Genomic DNA, 21,309 nt, shown 5'->3' with positions numbered 1-21,309 from the left:
TAACTTGAAAACAACAAACCCAAAAATGATGTTACTCGAAATGACACGACCCGAATTCTTGCAAATCCAAACAACCCAACTCTCAATTAACCCAACCCAAAATAACCCAATTAATCCGTTTGTTAAGTCTAAATAACACTATCTAACGGTGCGAGACAATCAATAAACAAGTGTTTTTATATGTAAAAAGTTGCCGTACACGATAATTAGTTACCTGAAGTTGGTTGCTCCAAGTCAAACTCTGATAGTTACTACTTACTGTACAACAACAGTCCATAATCTGGGTAACTTCTGGTGAAGATAAACTTCTATCATTATCATCATAATTACGAAATCTTAATCCACATATTATATTATTTAATTTAATCACCCAAAATATAATAATGAGAATATTCTGTGCTAACTATAAAATCACATGATCATTTTTTAACTATTTTATCAGTCAACCCTTCAAAAATCATCATCATAATAATCATATTTTCTTGGAGGGTGGTGTGTTCAACACAATTATAATCATGAACATGTTGAAAAATTATGCAATTTTATTAGTGATTCTACTGTCATGGTTAAATGTTTGTTTGTGTTATAGACCAGCTGGTGGTGAACAGCCATTATCAAAAATCAATGTTTTGAGTACTACTTTTGCTCTTCACCCTGATGCTTCTGTTAAAGCTTCACCACTTGTTCTGGGTTTGAAGGTAATAGTTGATACATGGGCACGTGATTTTTTTTGTTTATCGGGATAGTGGCGGAACTAAGGGGGCTAGCAAGGGCAGTTGCCTCGACCAATAAAAAGTTGACTCTCTTTAGATTTGGTATTAAGTCAAACGTAAACTATTGGCTGCGAGTATTTTTTTTTCTAGTTTACACGGGCTAGCAGGGGCGGTTGGCCCAAGCAGGAAAAAGTTTGAAATTCTTTAGATTTGCGATTTCTTTTTCTAGTTTACCTTATTTTATATGAACAAATTAGCCTTTCTGAAAACTTCCGCCCCATAACTAGAAGTCCTGGTTCCGCTACTGATTGGGTTGGGGGTGTGTTTATCGTAGAAGCTTCATTGGGGAATTTCATCGAACATGTTGATGACATAATAATTTGTTTCATTTTATACTATATAAGTAAATCTGTTTTAACATTTGGATTGATAGATATGGTGTTGCAAAGGGCAATTGAATAGATGAAATTTGTAATTCTGAAAGTTGGTTAAGAATTGGGGTAGATTGATCGAAAGATGTGGAGTGATGATCGTAGCATTGTTGTTGTTGCAGGGCGAGGATAATGAATGGGTTAATGTAGAGCTTCAGTCCCCTGAACCATCTTCAGATGACTGGGTTGGAGTTTTTTCGCCCGCTAAGATTAAGTATTGTCTCTTGCTGCTTCTCTGATTTTTTTTTATTGTTTTCCTTCTTCCCTATCATATCGGATACTTCCTCGGTCCATTATAAACTAGCCGGCGTCTTTTGCACGAGAATTTAGAAGCACACTAGATGAAAATAAAAGTTGATTTTGGACTTCACTTCATAAGTTCAAATAAGTTAAGTTCAGTAAGCTAGTTTAAATAGACCTTAAGTGGCGGAGACTGGCATCGTATTATCATAAATAGCACCCAAAACAGGAATGATTCGTGTGGCAGTTTATTCATAAGCTTCCCAAAAATGAAACGGGAAGTTTATCCATAGACTAAGGGAGTATCATGTTTGCTTCTCTTAGAATTGGGTAATTGTGTAAACTCATTATGATGTGGTTCAAGATCAGCATCCTAACTTAATGCTTCATCTTATGTTAAAGCTCGTCAAGCTGTTATTCTGAAACGGATAGAAAGGATCAACCGCCATACTTATGTTCAGCACCACTTAAGGTACATATATCATGAAATTTGATGATCCTTGTCTTGTTCTTATGGATTTGTGGTTTTAGTAATTTTTGTTTCAATGCGTATTTCAGTACAAATTTGCAAACAGCTCCAATTCGGATTACACAAAGAATGGAAAAGCCACACTACGGTTTCAGCTCATTAATCAGCGTGCAGATTTTTCATTTGGATTGTTTTCTGGAGGCTTGTCGAATGTGGGTTACCAATATCTTATCCTGAATTCAGTCACAATTGTTTTCCTCTTTTTCGAGTCTTTCAGACTTTTTTTTTTTTGTTAGTATGTTTGCTTAATATCTTGAGATATTGGGAAAAATTGGAAGACCTGATGTTTTTACCTTTTATCTGCAGCCAAAGCTAGTGGCAGTTTCAAATTTCATATCATTCGCAAACCCGAAAGCACCACTTTATCCACGTCTAGCACTAGGGAAGTCTTGGAATGAGGTATGTCTGATGTCTTCTGATGGCAGCACTGTTATTGGCACTTATTGCTGCTTTGAAGGGCTATCTTGTTAGACACGGTAGCTAATCAACAAAATTCAGAGTCTTTCACATAGGCTGAATTGGACAATACTTACTTCTGTAATATTGAAATGTTTAGATGCAACATCAACAACAAAATGACTGTCTTAATTTTCTTCAGATCCAAACAATTGCCTGGGTGTTCTTTACTCATACATAACAGAGCAATGACTATGTGTTGTTTTTCTTCACAGATGACGGTAACCTGGACCAGTGGCTATAACGTAAACGAGGCAATTCCATTTGTGGAGTGGGGTATTGTGGGTGCAGATACAAGGCAAACACCAGCTGGGACATTGACATTTAAACGCAACACTGTGTGTGGTATGCCTACGTTTTTTATTCATAGATTGCCTTGTTTTCTTGCTTTTACAACCCCTTGTGCTCTTGTATGTTTTTGGTAGCGCTGAAAAATCAGCCATTCGGATCTGAATCTTTAAAGCATTCTAACACAAACATTCCCCTTATCTTCCGTTTGCTACCGAAACTTGTTGGTATTCGCTCTTTTGTAACAAAATCCAAACTTGTTAACTAGAACCAGTCGTCTATGAGAAACTTATCAAATGTAGGGAGGCCTTGATGCAAATAATGACGTGAGATCGCAGAATTCCTAGTAGCTTTATCCCATGATTTCTGAATTCATTTCCTATTAGCTACATCTTCAGCGTTGGGTGTGCCTTAAATTTGTGCAGTCAACAGACTGAATATAGCGTTACATATTACTTCGTTATTTTATCCACTGTAAAACCAATCAGGAATAGGAATATGAGAGTAACTCATCATGCCTACAGACCAGAGCAACCCACCTCAATCTTGAATGTGAACCTCCCTAACTTATTTGCACCTCAGAAAAAATGGAAAAAAAAAGTGGAGGGGGGATCTATATAGTCAAGGGGACCGAAGCACCTGCATGGGCCCTAAGATCCGCCATTGCTCGGTACCTAACAATATACACCTTTTACGGCTCAGGTATGTAATTGCTTATATATTCGGGTGCAGGTGCACCTGCAAGGACAGTGGGTTGGCGCGACCCTGGATTCATACACACAAGCTTCCTGAAGGATTTGTGGCCAGACAGATGGTATGATCTACTACAGTGTTTTTCTATTAAATTTCTTTTATATGACTTGTAACTTTATGCTTACAGCTATTGTTTTTCAGGTATGCTTACAGGATAGGCCATGTCTTGACCAATGGTTCATATGTTTGGAGCAAAAAATACTCATTCAAAGCGCCTCCATTTCCTGGACAGGACTCCTTGCAGCGTGTTATAATATTTGGTGACATGGGGAAGGTATTAAATGTATTATAATTAATAATTACTAATGAATTAGTAACGCGTGGTTGTTACTAGTGGGGTTTTAACATCTGACAAATACTGTCTTTGCATGATCTATACGTCAACTTTCGGTAGCTCAGTCATAAAAATTTCAACAAGTAGTGTATTGGAATTTTTAAGGGCTTCGATGATAGTTTTGTTCTTTGGTATTAATCTTTGATAGATTATTGATCATGATCTTTCAAAGCTCCTGGAAAAGTAATTTGATCACCTTCTTTCATGTAGTCATACTCCAATACTTCCATTGTTTTAACTTTTAAACAGAGCCAAAAGAAAAAAAATATTTACTTTTGAGTCCTTGTGATTATAGTCAATATAACGATTCAGATTACTCTGGATCGGGATCAGGCTCATGATCTTTTATTAAGCCTATTTGCGGAAATGTCAGGCTACTCTCCTCTCTAGTTTTTCTCACGGGAAAACTCTAACCATCATTGACAAGTTCATTGGTAGCTTTATTTTCTGTTCTCTACCATCAGCTTTTTAGCCGTGGTTTCAATCCTTCCATAGTTTCTGTTGGCATTTTGGGCAGAAAAACATATTTAGGAAAGTGCTGATAAACAAAAGACCTGGTAATATCTTGTATTAGGGACTAGATACAAACCTTACAAGAAAAGGATGTATACGAGATGTACTGTATCTAGGAAGCAGGAGCTGTCTAAAGAGAAGTTCAACTTCGTAGAGTGTACTTCAAAATGATGGTTTTCAAAATATATTAGTACTTATACTTCATACTAGGAAAAAGATCTGTGGGCAAAGCATAAAGCCATATGAATTCTGACATCATGGTCATTACTACCGTGTTCATGGACTCTCTCTATTCATTTGGATTTACTACATTTTGATACGGGATTGTCACATTTGTCCTAAAATGTATTTCCGTGTCATTTGGATACACTACATTTCAGTACCATCCACCTGTAACTTTTTTCTTCCTATATTTTGGTTATTCTTTTTGCTTATCGTTTCTGTATTTTCTGCATCTCGCCTTTCCCTTTATTGAAACCCATGGTAATTGATTTGCTTTTATTACTCAGGCGGAGCGTGATGGATCAAACGAGTACAGTGACTATCAACCAGGATCACTCAACACAACAGACCAGCTCATCAAAGACATCAATAACATCGATATTGTGTTCCATATAGGAGATCTTTCATATGCAAATGGATATCTCTCTGAATGGGACCAATTTACATCTCAGGTGGAGCCCATTGCTTCAGCTGTACCATACATGACCGCAAGGTATTAGATCCCCCTGTCTCTATGTTGTATACTTGTATGTCATGGTTCAATAATATTTGTGTTACTTTGTTGAAGCACTGACTTGACATATATCGTTTATTTTCTCTCAGTGGTAATCATGAGCGTGACTGGCCGAATTCAGGATCTTTCTATAATGGTGTTGATTCAGGTGGCGAATGTGGTGTGGTTGCTCAAACCATGTTTTATGTCCCTGCTGAGAACAGAGAGAAATTCTGGTAATTTCCGTGGTGCAAGTTTTTCCTGATACCTTCGTAGCTTCGAACAATGTTTTATGCCCCAGAAATGACCGAATAAAGAACAGGACCCAGAAAAGAGCCCCTCAATGTTATATTGTTATTGTGTAGCAGTCTGTCTTCACATTTCAATTGAATTTGACACTACCTATTTACTTAGATAATCATGTTTTCTTATAATTTGGGGTCCACATTGACATATATACCAGCCTCTCAAATCCATTAGAGGTTGCCCTACTGCCAGGATAAGTTTTACCGATGCTATGAGACAAGGGTCTGCTACACAATAACAATAGAACGTAACCTTTGTGCCACTCATTCATCATGTTGATGATCCTAAAGAACTCGTCTTGTGAAACTTCTTATGGTTCAAACAATCCTCACTCCCCAGGTACTCAGTAGACTATGGAATGTTCCGCTTCTGCATAGCAGACAGTGAGCACGACTGGAGGGAGGGCACTGAGCAGTACAAATTCATAGAGCATTGCCTTGCAACAGTGGACAGGCAGAAGCAACCTTGGTTGATCTTCTCTGCCCATCGTGTTCTGGGCTACTCGTCGGATTATTACTATGGATTGGATGGAGCTTTTGAAGAGCCGATGGGCCGAGAAAGCCTTCAGAAGCTCTGGCAGAAACACAAGGTTGATATAGCATTTTATGGCCATGTTCACAATTATGAGAGAACTTGTCCTATTTACCAGGTATGCACCACTCTAACCAACCTTGTTGTTGGCTACTCGTCGGATTATTACTAGTTTCTTTTCATTTTCTTAGACATCAGTTCTATTTTCTTTATGCACCTGTATATACAAACAGATGGTCTCTAACTAATGGGTGTTTCAACTACTCGAATTTGGTGCTATACGCCCTATACCTGTGTTCGACGTAACACTCAAGGATATGGGAACATATCCGTTCCTGATATTTGCCAACCCTCCACATATATAGTGAAGACTGAAGATAGAAAAGTAGGCCTGCATGACAAAAAGTAGACGAAGAAACAGGTTTCAAAGCATTATAGGAGAGTATAACTTTGAAGATTTAAGTAATATTTTTGTGTTGAAGATGTGTCTCATAGTTTTAGTCACGGCGAGTCCCATGTATCATATACGCTTCATCCCGCCACCAAACCCCTCCCAGGAAAAACCTACTGACCTACTGAAATGAAGGTCACCCAAGAGTTTTCTAACCAGTAATGAAGTTCAGATCTCTACTTTGTTTCATCTAAAATTGTCCCAAATTTTAATTGATGCAGAACCAATGTGTCAACTCAGAGAAGAACAATTACTGGGGCACTTTGAATGGCACCATCCACGTCGTTGTAGGTGGAGGCGGAAGTCACTTGTCAAAGTTCAGTTCTTTGAATGCAAGTTGGAGTCTTTACAAAGATTATGATTTCGGGTTTGGGAAACTCACTGCTTACAACCATTCATCTCTACTGTTTGAATACAAGAAAAGCAGCGATGGTAATGTATATGATTCCTTCACCATATCTAGAGATTATAGAGATGTTTTAGCTTGTGTCCAGGACAGTTGCGAACCCACCACATTGGCATATTAGTTGTCAGACACGGGGAAGTCAGAATAAAACAACGGACAACAGCACCAAAAAAAAAACAAGTATGGAGAAGACAGAAGATCTAGCTTTGTAGACACCATTTAATTTGGCTCATTTACTTGAATATATACATGTTCTTATAGTACTGATTGTATATGATATTCATGCATTTATATTTTTTTTAGGGTGTTGATTTTCGCAGTACACATTTTACTCATCACAGTACACTGTTGACAATTATACCCTTTTCATTTCTCTTCCCATTTTCCCTCTCTAATCTCTTTCTAATGTTTTCTCTCTAATTTCAAACATTTATTCTCCTCTAATTTCACAAAACCACTAATCAGATAGTTGATGTTGACATTGGGGGAGGGGAGCGGTGAAGTGTTGCACTAATGTGCCATGGATTGGGAGTAAGTTGGTTGGATAATTCACATTGGTAGTACGTTTTCCTATTGTGTACTACATTATCATTTTTATTTTTTTTTTAAACATGTGTACTACATGATTAATTGAGTCAGTGACCACCAACAACACCAATTACTATATACAGTACATTGGAAAAAAATCCAACCATGTACTGCACTGACTGACGTCGAATCACACCAGCAATGACGCTAACCACCTCAAACTACACTGACGACGCCTAGCCATAAACCACCACCAATAAACCCATCATACTATACTAATTAGCCCTTAATTAATTTAAACATAAACCCTAATTAAAAGGGACTAAAATTGTAAGGAATAGTCAATTAAATTATTAATATGAGATTAACGAATTAAATACTTACTCTTCATTCGAATAATCGTTCATAATAGAAGGATTTAAGGAGTTTGAAGAAGGTTGATGCGTCGACAATAGAGAGAAGGTAGAGAGAATTAGGTTTTGTTGTTTTTTAGTTGAGGGTATAAAAGTGGAAAGTTTGGTGTAAAAAGTACTGTAATGAGTAAAAATCGTACTGCGAAAATAAATTACGTTTTTTTATTGGCAACACATTCATAAGTACTGTATATTTTTGACAGAGCATTGCGTAGTCATAAACGGGTGGGATCAAATACGTAAACAAGAACATGAATTCAGTACATACATGTCCATAAGCAATACTATAACAGATTGTTGATCTATGATGGGCAAGAAACGTAAAACAGCCAACTATGTTGCCAATATTGTAGTTTCCGAATCAATGTAATGAGAAATTACAGAACCAACCACATTTTCTATCTACAGGCTTCACCTTCCATCCCACCTGAGCAAATGTAAACAAGGACTCCCATTTATTATCACTTCGTAAACTTGTAATAGTCGCGGCAAATATGGAACTCCTTCACAGAATCACGTTGTCATCTCAGCTCTTCTTGCAATAGGTCAACAATGCCGAGGTGGTAATTAATCATCAGGCAACTTGTTGCCAGGTTAAGATTGAATGACTGACTGTTCACACAAATTACAAAAATCCCGGGTTGTGAGAAATTTATCAGCAAGCCATGTCAACATCACTGGCTTTGTCTTCTTCTGCTGACGAGTTGATAGATGCAACCAAATCATCAATACTAAGAGGAGAACGGCGCGCCATATATTGAAATACAACCTGTAAGAATTTGTTCCAACCGTCAGTAAGGGAATGAAATAACATATGTAGTCGTATAGCATCTATAGAATGATTAAGCTATCACTAATATGACGAAATGCATCTATTTTTGCCAACTGACCTTTGAGTAACTATCAGCAAAAGCACGTCCACGATTTGGCTTGTCTTGATATACTAAATCCGCCTTTTCGAGTTTCCCATCAATGAAAATCAAACCTCCGTCATTTATCGCAAATCGCAGAAGATTACCAGGATGTAACCCCAACTGAAAATTCACTAACGCGTGTAAGCAATCAGTAATCACCAATTACATTGAGAGAGAGGGGGGAGGGGAGGCAATCATGTCCCACACTAGTGCAACATAATACTTCTCCTCGTACATAGTATACAGGAACATTAACGCAGTGCCACAAGACTCTCGTCATAGGCAGGGAATCACACCTCATATCCAATTCTTGAGTCATTCTGCTTAATTTCGTGTTTCCATCGTATTACACTACCAACATATATAGTCTTTATATCCAAAGGAAAAAAATGCCAGTAAATAACAGCCCATAAGCACCAGTTGAGCATATTAAGTACTAGCTCATACACAAGCAAGAAAAGCAGTATTCTGTAGCGCATTAAACAGTCATACCTTCTGTACAAAGTCCTGGTCTACGGAACCAAACACAACATGTGGATCATCAGATGTAGTTAGCTTGCCATCATTTTGAAGCTCTAGAACCACCTGTTCAATCTCAGCAATTGTCAAATGGTGAACACATCAACGCGTATAATTTAAAGGATTGACAACATGAAGACAGTGGCAAATCTAGCAATACTTTCAAGCAGTGGCGGAACCAGGAATTTAAGTCAGTGGGGGCGAAAATTTTCAGCGGGGGCGAAACGATAATATTATAAGGGGACCTCAAAAAAATTCGAAAATTTTAACTAAAAATTTCGAATTTTTCAAACGTCAGCGGGGGCGACCGCCCCTGCTAGCCCCTCCCTGGCTCCACCACTGCTTTCAAGTGGAGGCCTGTTGTTTGAGAAAAAAAAAATACAAATTTACTTTGTTCAATGGTGAAATCAGGCCCCTTAAGTTTCAATTGTATAAATCAAGCCCCTTAACTTTAGTTAAGAGTAAAATTAAACTCCATTGTTTGATTTCTCATGAAATTCCACCAAATTTCATTTTATAATCTAATTAATCAATTACAAAATTTAATTTTTTAACCTTGCAACTTTTATACAATATATAATTGTGATAGTTTTATAATTTTACAATTGTTAGACACTTTATTATGAATGTAAGAATAGTTCATATAAATTTATCATATTTTTATTTTGTTTATTATAGATGAATGTAAAATTATTATTTAGGTGGATAATTAATCTTATATAAATTAATAAACTTAAAATTAGTAATTTTTATGTCATATTAGTTGTATAATACAAATGTAAAATGAATTTTTGTTGAGATTTAAGTGAAAATTAAAAATCGGAGTTGAATTTCACTTTTTGTTAGAGTTAAGGGGCTTGATTGCTACTGAAACTTAAGGGGCTTGATTTCACCATTGACCAAAGTTAAAGTGGTAAATTGCCACTTTCGCACAAATCTAACTAGTATTGTGTTGCTATTTTATTTCACTATTTAAAAATTAAAAGTAGCTTATTGCATTCCCGCGAACCCGCAATCCCGTCTCCAAACCCCTAAATTCTCTATTGCATACTGGGAGCAACACATCTTTGCAACTAAATTATGCAAGTCTATTTTCATCGCATGATTTGATATTTTTCATTGGCACTTTGAATTGCTGGTTAACATACATCCCATACATAATACATTCCACAAAAGGAGTAAGCATAGTTCTTTTAACATTTATGATGTCAGTAGCCATGACAGTTGATCTAGTTTCATTGACAATATACTTCAGTAGTATACTGGCAACAAGTCAATAACCAGGGCACAACAATGTCGCTGTTACATCACGTAAAGAAAATTCAGTTACCTAACAACGATTTTTACCACTGTTTCATAAGGCTTTAACTGGAAGTGAAACATATACGAAGTTTACATTTGACATATGCTAAACAATCATATAAACTCAGTATAGCTGTAGACCCTTTCAGACTCCACACGAATGCATAGTAAAAAGCAAAGATTGAAGGACACGGAGAAAAATCGAAGCATACCTGTTGTTTGTTTGGAACTTGCCCTTTATTGTCTGTATCAATCACGTACTGACTACACTTCTCGTCTTTCCACACTAACGTCAGCGGTGTATTTCCAGCTTGATAAAGTGCGTGTCTAGCAGAGGCAAGGTTACACCAATATAATAAGCTGCTTAGACATTTTAATTAAAATCACTTCTACTGTAGCTTTTTTACACTTGGTTTTGGCACAATTGGTAAAAGGCGAGAGAGCGCGCAAGTGGATTGCACAAGATACTCACATGATCATTCTAAATTGTTTGCCAAATATATAAATGTAACGAACATAATGGAATAACCAAAAAGGTAGTGTAAACAAACAATTTTAATAATAGAGAAAGCACATAAATAAGGCACAAAATTATTCCACATTCAAATTTAAAAGAATGATGAACTACATAACAGAAGCCAATAAAAAGGAGGGGGTTCTTCGCGGAGAAGAAGTTTGAAGGATACCAAAAGTCAAATAGGACTGCAAAAAAAAAGTGCAATAGCAAGCCGAAACGAATAAAGGACGGTGAAAAGCAAGAATTAACTATATTTGCAGACCCAGAAAATTGAGTAATATAAATCATTTGTATTCAGTAACCTCAGGCATGTCTGGTTGTTCAGCATCTTTGAACCTACATATCATATGTTCCACCACATAAGGTGGCTATCATCATAATTCATAAGTATCATCATTAAAAAAAAAAATCGCGGAACATAAAAATTTAGGAGCCTTCTTCCATAGAGCAAAGCTGTAGATACATAAGTGAATAGGTAATAGAGTGACTTACTTATTATAAAATAGAAGGCCATCTTTGACATAAGATACTTGTCCTGTATATGCTGAGAGCAATCCAGCCTGGTCGCAGTTGTAGACAGGGACCGGACTAAACTTGTACTTGTGGTAGTGTGAAGGTGGTTCACAAGCTCCACACTCTGTAAGCTTGGAGTTCAACCAGAAAAATCTGAACTCCGCATTACAGTCATAAAGTGAATACCCTTTCCAGCATACCATGTCGATCACATAGTATGTCTGGTCAGTCTGCCACCCAATATCATAACATAAGATTTTAAGACATAACAGCATAAGCCAAACATCATGATAGTTAACATAGAGTGAGGGGTAAGCTCACCTCATGGAATATGCAATCGAGAATACAATATGATTGGGGAGATCCAGAATTCTCTCGTGTTCTAGCTCCACATGGTAGGCCAGATGGAAAAAGATGCAACACAGATCCATTACGCAGTCTACTAACTGTTGTCCCATTGATCGAGACCACAAAGCATCGTTTTCCAGCAGGCCTTGCTAATACATACCTATACAAACAGCCATAAATAAAACTTAACAATCCTCCATAAACACTTGGAAAACATAGTTAAATCAATCATACACGACCAGATAAAAGTTTTAAGGTTTCAAAGTCCCAAGCTGAAAAGAACCCAAAGCGTAAAGTCTCCACCTTTCCGGACCCAGGACTGTCATACCAATATACACTGTGAATTCATACATCACAAGAGTAGCATAAGTGGGGCTGGTATCAAGATATCGTCCACAGATATTTCTTCTATTATTAATAATGATATCGTCCCCATTTGTTTTTTTTCCACTCTTCCTTTTCCTTATTTTTGCTTTTTGAGTGTGCGACCACCCATGGACAGTTCTAAAGGACGATTCATGTCAGCCGACCCCAATCATTTTGGGATTAAGGCTCTAAAGTTGTTGTTGTAGCTATAGAATCATTAACACCAACATTCGAGTGTCACTCGATCAAAGTTTGGATAAGGAAGGATAATTCCTCCAGTCTTTCTTGTTGTACTAAACAAGAAGCTAAAAATGTAAAGCTTTTGCACCTCAAAGGGACTAACCTTTGACTAAAATACTCCTAACAGCATTTATTTACCCCAAGGGCTCCGCAAATTGTGGGGGTAAGGGAAGTCAGATGTACGCAGCCTTAGTCATGTTCTAGCAATACACAAAGGTTGTTTCCTAATGATCTGAGATGAAAATTAGGTCGAAAACTGCATCAAAATTAAAACAAAAGGTAAACAAATGAGTGAGAGAGTACCAGTCTTGAGAAAGACGATCAGGAACATCAATCATCCACTCAGGAAGCATAAGCTGACGAGCAAACCACCGTCGAGCATCTTGCCCACCAAGCCTAGACGCTTGTCTTACATCCCTTATTTCAACATTCTTACTATCACCACCATCCTCCTCCTCTTCCAAATCCTCTTCAATTTCAAATTCCTTAGACGAAGCGATTTCGGTGTCAATCTCAATATCGATACCGGGTTCTTCAGAGTTGGTGGCGGTGGTGGCGGTGAGAGAGAAGAGGGTTGAAGCGAGGCGGCGAGCATGTGACTGTGCGTCCAGACGTTGTTGTTGTTGACGGAGGAGAGAGAGTTCTCGACGCTTTTGTTGGTCGGAGATCGCCGGACGCTTGTATGCTCTACGGATTTCGTGTACCGGCATTTTTTAAAAATTGACAAGGTTTTTCGGAGGTTTCTGCGATAATGCCCAACTTGAGTTGTAGGACAACTCTTATATTTTGTTGGGGGGATGTGAAACCAGCACTAACTCTATCGACAGTTGGGGCAATTTTTTTCGGGTACTGAAGATAATTTAATGTTTGACTCCTTTTAAGTTTGGCTTTTTCATTCGCAAGAGTCAGAAATCGAGCCTTTAACCACTTGTTTATTAGATGAGAGTCCTTATTACTCACACCAGCCAACTTTGGTACAACTTTTGTATAACACATCAATAATTTTAATCTTTTATCTAATCGGTATTTATTTAACAAGATTACGAGAATTAGATTTTTTGTTTGGGTATCGAGACGTGCTCGGCCCACTCAATCGTCCCGTAGGGGGTAGGGATGATTCAGCACTACCTCATCTGCCCAAGCCACGTCCGGCTAGCAAGGGTCTGCCTCTTCCCGAGCCCGGGCTACTAAGCCGTGCATCTACGTTCCTGGCTGCCTTAACTCTACTAAGTTCGGAGGTCTTGAAGTTCTAAAAGGAAGAGAGCTAACCGTGGTATAAGGTCTGAGGCTATTACGCACAAAAGATATGCAACGAGTAAGAAGATTTATCTTGTGCCACGAGCTCTAGTAGTAAACTTCTTTTACGAGGTTAAATCTTAATCTTTTTTTGAGTCTATATATGTGGGCACCTGATATCTATGAGGGGGTCCCGTCCTGAGATGACATTAAGGACTTGTTACAAAAAGGGGCAGCTATCCATATCAGGAGCCAGAACATTAACAGGATCTAGGGTGAGCCGGATGTGTCCGAGGTAACTAGCTACTAGGAAAAAAGACCATTCACTATTTGACCATCAAGCTTGTGGACAAGTTGCTTCTCTAAGCTATCGGTAGAATAGGAAGAGGCTAGCATCTAACTAATTTTACACGAATATACGTACATGCTATCAGCGGGGAATCAAGGGCTTTCAGAGGTTGGAAAAAGAAATAAGCTGCAATACGCATAGTTACAGGCTCGGGTTAACCCAAACCCCGCGTAATTTCATAAGAAAGTGCTTAAAGCAGGGAAAGATAATTAGTATAAAGGAGTTGAAGATACGTGCCAATTCGTATGAATAATAATGTTCCTCAGTTTGTATGAAAGACAATTTGAAAGTTCTAGTACGAGTACATAATAGGTGTTAACTAGACCTGGCAAAAAGTGATAATTCAATCGGATGCGAGTCAAAATAATTCAGGTAAAGTCATCTCGAGTTTTTAGAAATTCAGTTCAGATCAGGTTCGGGTTACTATCGAGTCATATACTATCAATAGAGAAAATAATCAATAATGTATTAATGAACATTCAAGCCGGATTAGATAGTCAGATCATTTTGGATTCGATTCAAATACGGGATCCTCATTCCAAATTTGAATGCAAGTCAGGTATGGCTGTCCGTGTTATTCGAGCCGGATTATAAACACACTAAACCGCGCGTCCATGAATCGAAATTCCAGAATAGGTGGATCCATAAACGAATACGGTACGGTGTGTTCGTTCAACTAATTCTCAACTGCCATCTTATGTTGTTGAACTAAAATACTCGTTGTTTTCCTGTCTTTGCCGCTCCCTGCAAGATCTGCTACTGGCGGATTCTACAAAGCTCTTCAAATCAAATCACACTCCCAAAACCCAGAAAAATTCCAACTTTTTTCTTCACTCACAACAATCAAAACCTCTAAAATTTAACCTTTTTCACTCAATTTTCATAAACCCACAAACTTTAATTTATTACTGATAAACCTCATAAATCATAATGTGCTAATTATTCATAATTTCATATTTTTCTCTTCAATTTTCTCTTTTTAATTAATTTAAGAAAATTATGGACCTTCCATTTTCTAGATATCATAGTATTTCATTAGGACAGATCCAAGAGAATTTAAGATGTTCATCACTTTTTTCTGATTCAAATCACAGTTTTTTTGCTGGGTTTAGATTTAGGAACAATGGTAGAAAACGGGTTACTTCATTTTCTAAGATTAGGTGTTCATTGATAGAGCATAATCTTAGGCCAAAACCCGAACCCAAAAGATCGAAAATTGATGAAAAAACAAGGATTAGAGATACCCAAATTAGTGATTCTAGTATTGGATTTTGTGATCAAATTAAAAAATTGGTTTTTCATAAAAAGTATCATGATGCACTTGAATTGTTTGAGATTTTGGAGAGTGATGGTGATTGTGATGTGGATAAGGAGACTTATGATGCATTGATTAATGCTTGTATTAATTTGAAATCGGTTAGAGGGGTAAAAAGGGTATTTCATTATATGATTAATATTGGGTTTGAGTTTGATCAGTATATGAGTAATAGGGTTTTGTTGATGCATGTGAAATGTGGTATGTTGGTTGATGCAAGGTTGTTGTTTGATGAAATGCCTCGCAGGAACTCGGTTTCGTGGAATACCATGATTGCTGGTGTTGTGGATGGAGGGGATTATATTGAGGCGTTTAGGTTGTTTCTTAGAATGTGGTCTGATTGTTGTTTTGCTGATTCGAGGACTTTTGCGACTATGATTCGCGCTACTGCAGGGTTGGGGTTGATCTATCCAGGAAGACAGTTGCATTCTTGTGCTGTTAAGATGGATGTTGGGGATGATATTTACGTTGCGTGTGCTCTTATTGATATGTATAGTAAGTGTGGGAGCATTGAAGATGCCCAATTTGTTTTTGATGATATGCCTATAAAGACGACTGTTGGGTGGAACTCGATAATTGCAGCGTATGCTCTTCATGGTTACAGTGAGGAAGCTTTAAGTTTGTATTATGAGATGCAGGATTCTGGTGTCTCTATGGACCATTTTACTTTTTCGATAGTAGTTAGGATATGCGCTAGGTTGGGGTCCCTTGAACATGCTAAACAAGCTCATGCAGGTTTAGTTCGTCATGGTTTTAGTTTAGATACAGTTGCTAATACTGCACTTGTAGACTTATATAGCAAATGGGGTAGGATAGAAGATGCCCGAAATCTTTTTGATAAGATGACTCGAAAGAATGTCATTTCATGGAATGCGTTGATTGCTGGGTACGGCAGTCATGGCCAAGGAGAAAAAGCGGTTGAACTCTTTGATAAAATGCTTCGTGAAGGGATGAGACCGAACCATGTCACTTTTCTAGCTGTTCTATCTGCCTGTAGTTATTCCGGGTTATCCGATCAAGGGTGGGATATTTTTGACTCAATGAACACGGTTCATGGTGTTAATCCGAGGGCGATGCATTATGCATGCATGATAGAGCTATTAGGGAGAGAAGGTCTTTTGGATGAAGCTTTGGCTTTGATTAAAGATGCACCCTTTGAGCCTACCCTGAACATGTGGGCCGCTCTGTTAACTGCATGCCGGGTCCACAAGAATTTAGAACTCGGGAAATTTGCTGCAGAGAAACTCTACGGAATTGGGCCAGAGAAACTTGGTAATTATGTCGTGCTGCTGAATATATATAACAGCTTAGGAAAGTTTGAAGAAGCTGCTTCTGTGATCAACAAACTGAAGCAAAAAGGGTTGAGAATGTTACCAGCATGTACTTGGATTGATATCAAGAAACAAGCGTATTCCTTTTCTTCCGGGGACGTTGCACCTGAACATGCAAAAGACATACACCAGAAACTCGACAGTCTACTTGCTGAGATTTCAAAACATGGTTATACTCCCGAAAAAAGGTCTTTGCTTCCGGATGTGGATGAGAAGGAACAGAAGATGCTTTCATACCACAGTGAAAAGTTAGCAGTGGCATTTGGGGTGATGAGTACTGCAGCACAGACGCCACTGCAACTTATGCAAAGCCATAGAATTTGCAATGACTGTCATAAAGCCCTAAAGCTGATAGCGAAAGTGACAGAGAGGGAGATTGTTGTGAGAGACTCGAGTAGATTCCATCGTTTCAGGAATGGGAGTTGCTCTTGTGGAGACTATTGGTAAATATGAATAATCCCTCTTCCAACCTGTAAGAGGGCTGTACTTCATAGTGTTAAGATTTGCATCTGTTTGTGAAATTGTTTCACTTACGTCATATAAGCGGGAGGTCATTGCTCCCGCTATTGGAAGGGGACTATACCTCCCCTTCCATTCCAGTGAATAAGAGGGAATAGTGTTACCTTGACCATACTGTACCTGTCGATCTCAAATCTCTCAATACGTCATTCTATTAAATTATTCATATGTGCTATCATGTCCGGGTCGAAATAGATCCTGCTTTTGGTTAGTGAAGTCACTGTTATTGTATCAAAGGTTCTTTCATTTGAATGGAGTATACATTTATGGCACAAGTATTCTTAGTTGCATGTCTTTCGAACAAGGAAATTCATTATTGCAGTTTCGACTTTCGAGAATAGCATATATAGTTATATGTAACCTAGCCCTCTTGGCTTTCTTTACCAAAAACATAGAAGAAACACGAGCAAAAGCACTATTTGTTCGATAATGTAATTTGCCCATCATAGTGATTAGTACAGGACTACAGGGTAACAGAGTAACTGGAGCTGAGGTTTTATAAGAATGGGAAACATCCCAACATTCAACTTCCATTTAATCGCAACTCAACAATCGTAGCTACATTCCTTCACAAGGGTAATAAGGATGCAAAGATCTACACATATTAGTTCCCCAGAACGAAGTTAATACATTCTAATGTAATTATCTAATGCATTCTATGTCTCTAAATCGATATGCTGATAAATACAGACTGCTGCAAGTTGTTAATAATCATGATGTTCCAGAAGGATCAATCCCACTGCCTGTTTTTCGATTCAAGTAATGCACAACAGCATCCTCCGTCCTACACCACACACAAACCAAACTGTTAGAAACTTCGAATGATGACGACAACAAAATTAATAAACAATGATGAATCAACTACATCATCGAATCATGGGAAAAGACCATCACAAGAATAGAAACGTGTCTTTCTTGTTCTATGTAAACTAGGTTAATTTATTTTAGTGCAATATTAGCGTGCATAATTTGGCGTTATCACTGGAAATATCCATCTAAAAGAGTAAAAAAAAAGGCAATAGGTAGCCTGACATTTCGGTACTGGCCATAGAATTTGAAGGATGCTATAAAGATCAGAAAAGAAGCCAAGATAAAGTAGCAGCACCCATCAACTGAATAAACATTAACCACAAATCGGCCATCAAGCATTCAAGCTCATTCATAACCGTAAAATCAAAGTTAAAACAACTGGTTGGAACTTATATATGCCATGATGATAACAATGAACAAAGTCCTGCACAGACAATCAATAGATTTGGATAGGCACACAGAATTTTCAATATGATTGATATTTTAGACAATGAAATAGAAACTGTAAATTGGTTAGACAAAACAACAGGTTTTCCCCTATTCTCATCGCCTCTTATTACCATCCATTTCTAAGAAGGGTTATAGGGGTTTACGCCCTCCCCACTTAGGCCGTAACAAAGTTCAACACGGGCCGTATCACCAAATCACCACCACAATACTAAGGTTATCAGATTAGTTTAAATCCCCGACGAATTGTGTTTTGAGTCAAACATGTCCTATCATGGCGCTTGCATAAGATTTAAATATGAGACATCTACTAAGAGTGTATAGCATATTCGGTATGGATGTGCAATATTCACATATGGAATGGGGCAACCTTGCATCAGCTGCCTGATCAGTCTGCCTCTGAAACTGGATGGACTAGAAAATCTTTTTTTTTTTTTTTTGTTTAGTGTCATAGCTCATAGGCGGCAAGGATGGGTTTCTGGGTTTGATGATGTAGATGTCGAGTGATAAATGCAATCAGAAGTCAGAACACACAAAAACAAAAACACCCTAAACATTCCTATCAGCCATGGAACATGTAAAGATCAATAAAACTAATAACAGACATACTTCTGTTTTCTACTTATCACGTATGGTCTAGGCGTTCTCAAACATCACTCACTGAAGCCAGGTCTAAAGCAAACAACTCAAGCTGAAAACAGCAGAGAAAAGAGAAAGAGCAAGACATTCATAAACTAATACGGTAGAGAAAAAGAATGGCCCATACCAAGCTTGGTTGTAGAACTCTGCTCGGTGCTCTTTCTCAGCATTCTGAATAGCCTCACCTGCAACAACTTTCAAATCCCTAGCTTGCGAACCAATTACAGAGTTAATAAACTCTGAAGGCGACTGACTAAATCCAAGAAAGAATGCCCATCTTCTCCTATGCTCATTAATCTTCTTTATAGCATCAATAATGGCAGTATCATAATCATCTATTTCTTTACATTTCTCCGTCTTCTCCAGAAAATCCGACATATCCTTTCCTAAAGGAAGCGGAACATCAACTAAAACATCATAACACATAAGTCCACTCGGATTACTTCCCGAGAGCTTAATCGTATGCTCCAAATGAACCGGCTGCACTGGCGACAGATGCTGTGTCAATTTCTGACCCGCCACAGCAAATCTAACCTTCTCTTCCCCAAACACCTTTCGTAAAGGCGGGTCACATAAAAACACAGACGAGTCATTCGGGTCCTGCAACTTCTTAACCTTAACATACTGCCATAATGCAGTCATTACCCTGGCACTCGTCTCGACTTCAATCCCAAGAACCTGAGTAAGTGCAGTAGACAATTTAAACCTCTCAGGCGCATAATTCATCTCTAACCTAATTACAGCAGTAAATTCCTTATCCCCCTTCCTTTTAACCTCAAACCCTTCATGAAGAACAGGCGACCGCGAATTCTCCCACAAAATAACATGATTATCAGGGTAAACCTTCTGATCTAAGTAAATAGTAATCTTCTTAAAAAAAGATGAAAACTTAGGGTAACAAGAATTACCCTTTACACTATTTTCCGAGCCGAAATCGAGTCCATCATCTAAAATCCTACCAATTATCTTAAGCGTCCAAGAAGGACTCTCACCACTCTTACCATCACTCTTAGATTGATTGGAATACGTATTAAAAACATAAATTCGCAAAGTTTTCTGAGAATTAGGAGGATTCAACACTGATTCCTGTACCTCGATCTTCTTCCTAGAAATAACATCATCTAATTTCGATTCTAATTCAACTAATTGCGCATATATACCGCTTTCCGGCAACTGCGCTGCGATTAGTGGCGGAATTTCGTTCTCCGGAAACTTACGTTTTTTCCGGCGAGGTGCGGGTGCTACTTCGATTGTTTTAAACGGTGTGCCACCGCCAACACCGCCGCTTCCGCCGCCGTGGGATTTGTTCTGAGATTTGTGGGATTTTTTGGTTGTTGTGGGCGCAGGGTTGGTCGTCGCCGGAGGTTGGGAAGCTGGTGACGCAGGTATTGGCGTCATTAATGGAGTTATGGGCACCAGGTGTTCGATGATTTGTCTGAGAGAGTAAGTAAGCGCGGAGGATTTGAAGTTGTTACTGGAGACTGGAGAGCGAGAGAGGGATTTTTTCGGGATTGATTGTTTTGGTTGTCAAAATTTGGGTTCAATTTTTAGGGTTTACCGTTTAGTTTTATTTTGCTTTGGAAATTTCTCGCTTAGTAATCTCCAATTTTTGTCTAATACTTCCTCCATTCAACTCCACTCTACCTATTTCACTTTTGTACACTATTCACAATTGTGTATTCAATTTCGATTTTCTCTCGATACGTAAGTGGAAATATATTCATGTGGGATCTTATTTGATTCGTCTTTACGAGTACATTAGAAATATCTAACTTTTATAATTTTTGCAAATACGTAGCTAACGATATTTAGCGCGTAAAACATGCGTTGGCAAACGTGAAAAAAGAAAGTGGTAGAGTGGAGTTGAATGGAGGAAATATCAATTTTTTTTTTTGGTGCTCAAAGAGGGACTAAGCCCCAACAAAGAAATTAAGTTCTAGCTATTACACGGGGAATGACTACCCCAAAAATATCCTCCCGAAGGATGGAACGCAACTCGACTAAAGGAGTATCTATATGAGTAGGGATTGTGCTTGAGTTGATTCCTTTGTTTGCTAACATATCTGCTGCCTTATTTCCTTCTCGATACACATGCTCCAATTTCACAGTCTAGTTGGCGCCTTTGATTAAATCCTTGCAACGTTTAACTATAAACTTCAAATTATTGCTTACCAATTGATCTTCATTAATAAGCTTCACACATGGATTATTATCCATATTGACTAGAACTCTCGAGAGCCTCATACTCTTAGCCATTTCCAAACCAGCAAGTAGCGCAAGCAATTCCGCTTTCATTGATGTACAAACCCCGCACGAAAAGAAGTAAGTTGACACAAC

General features: G+C 38.1%; 4 protein-coding genes across 4 annotated transcripts; 2 read left to right on the top strand and 2 right to left on the bottom strand.

Moving 5' to 3' along the window:
- The first annotated feature begins 246 nt into the window (after positions 1 to 246).
- LOC141653357 (putative inactive purple acid phosphatase 27) lies at positions 247 to 6,968 on the top strand. Its single transcript, XM_074461093.1, has 12 exons — positions 247 to 698; positions 1,267 to 1,358; positions 1,787 to 1,856; positions 1,943 to 2,065; positions 2,220 to 2,312; positions 2,585 to 2,714; positions 3,390 to 3,471; positions 3,552 to 3,684; positions 4,767 to 4,972; positions 5,083 to 5,208; positions 5,618 to 5,927; positions 6,482 to 6,968. The coding sequence occupies exons 1-12, from the start codon at positions 516 to 518 to the stop codon at positions 6,785 to 6,787; spliced, it is 1,854 nt and encodes a 617-aa protein (XP_074317194.1). The 5' UTR covers positions 247 to 515; the 3' UTR covers positions 6,788 to 6,968.
- Positions 6,969 to 7,800: 832 nt separating this feature from the next.
- LOC141653358 (uncharacterized) lies at positions 7,801 to 13,101 on the bottom strand. The gene is made up of 7 exons (XM_074461094.1): positions 12,630 to 13,101; positions 11,694 to 11,880; positions 11,352 to 11,602; positions 10,555 to 10,669; positions 9,014 to 9,106; positions 8,498 to 8,641; positions 7,801 to 8,376 (listed from the first exon to the last, which is right to left on the bottom strand). Exons 1-7 carry the CDS (start codon positions 13,034 to 13,036, stop codon positions 8,263 to 8,265), a joined length of 1,311 nt encoding a protein of 436 aa, XP_074317195.1. The 5' UTR covers positions 13,037 to 13,101; the 3' UTR covers positions 7,801 to 8,262.
- A 1,400-nt stretch (positions 13,102 to 14,501) lies between these two features.
- LOC141653356 (pentatricopeptide repeat-containing protein At5g50390, chloroplastic) lies at positions 14,502 to 17,367 on the top strand. Its single transcript, XM_074461092.1, has one exon. It carries the CDS (start codon positions 14,911 to 14,913, stop codon positions 17,002 to 17,004), a length of 2,094 nt encoding a protein of 697 aa, XP_074317193.1. The 5' UTR covers positions 14,502 to 14,910; the 3' UTR covers positions 17,005 to 17,367.
- A 203-nt stretch (positions 17,368 to 17,570) lies between these two features.
- LOC141653355 (SWI/SNF complex component SNF12 homolog) lies at positions 17,571 to 20,545 on the bottom strand. The gene is made up of 2 exons (XM_074461091.1): positions 19,100 to 20,545; positions 17,571 to 17,860 (listed from the first exon to the last, which is right to left on the bottom strand). Exons 1-2 carry the CDS (start codon positions 20,368 to 20,370, stop codon positions 17,788 to 17,790), a joined length of 1,344 nt encoding a protein of 447 aa, XP_074317192.1. The 5' UTR covers positions 20,371 to 20,545; the 3' UTR covers positions 17,571 to 17,787.
- Between the last annotated feature and the right edge of the window lie 764 nt (positions 20,546 to 21,309).

Source organism: Silene latifolia, chromosome 4, assembly GCF_048544455.1.
Source record: "Silene latifolia isolate original U9 population chromosome 4, ASM4854445v1, whole genome shotgun sequence".
Taxonomy (NCBI): Eukaryota; Viridiplantae; Streptophyta; class Magnoliopsida; order Caryophyllales; family Caryophyllaceae; genus Silene; species Silene latifolia.
This window is presented reverse-complemented; position numbering and strand designations above follow the sequence as displayed.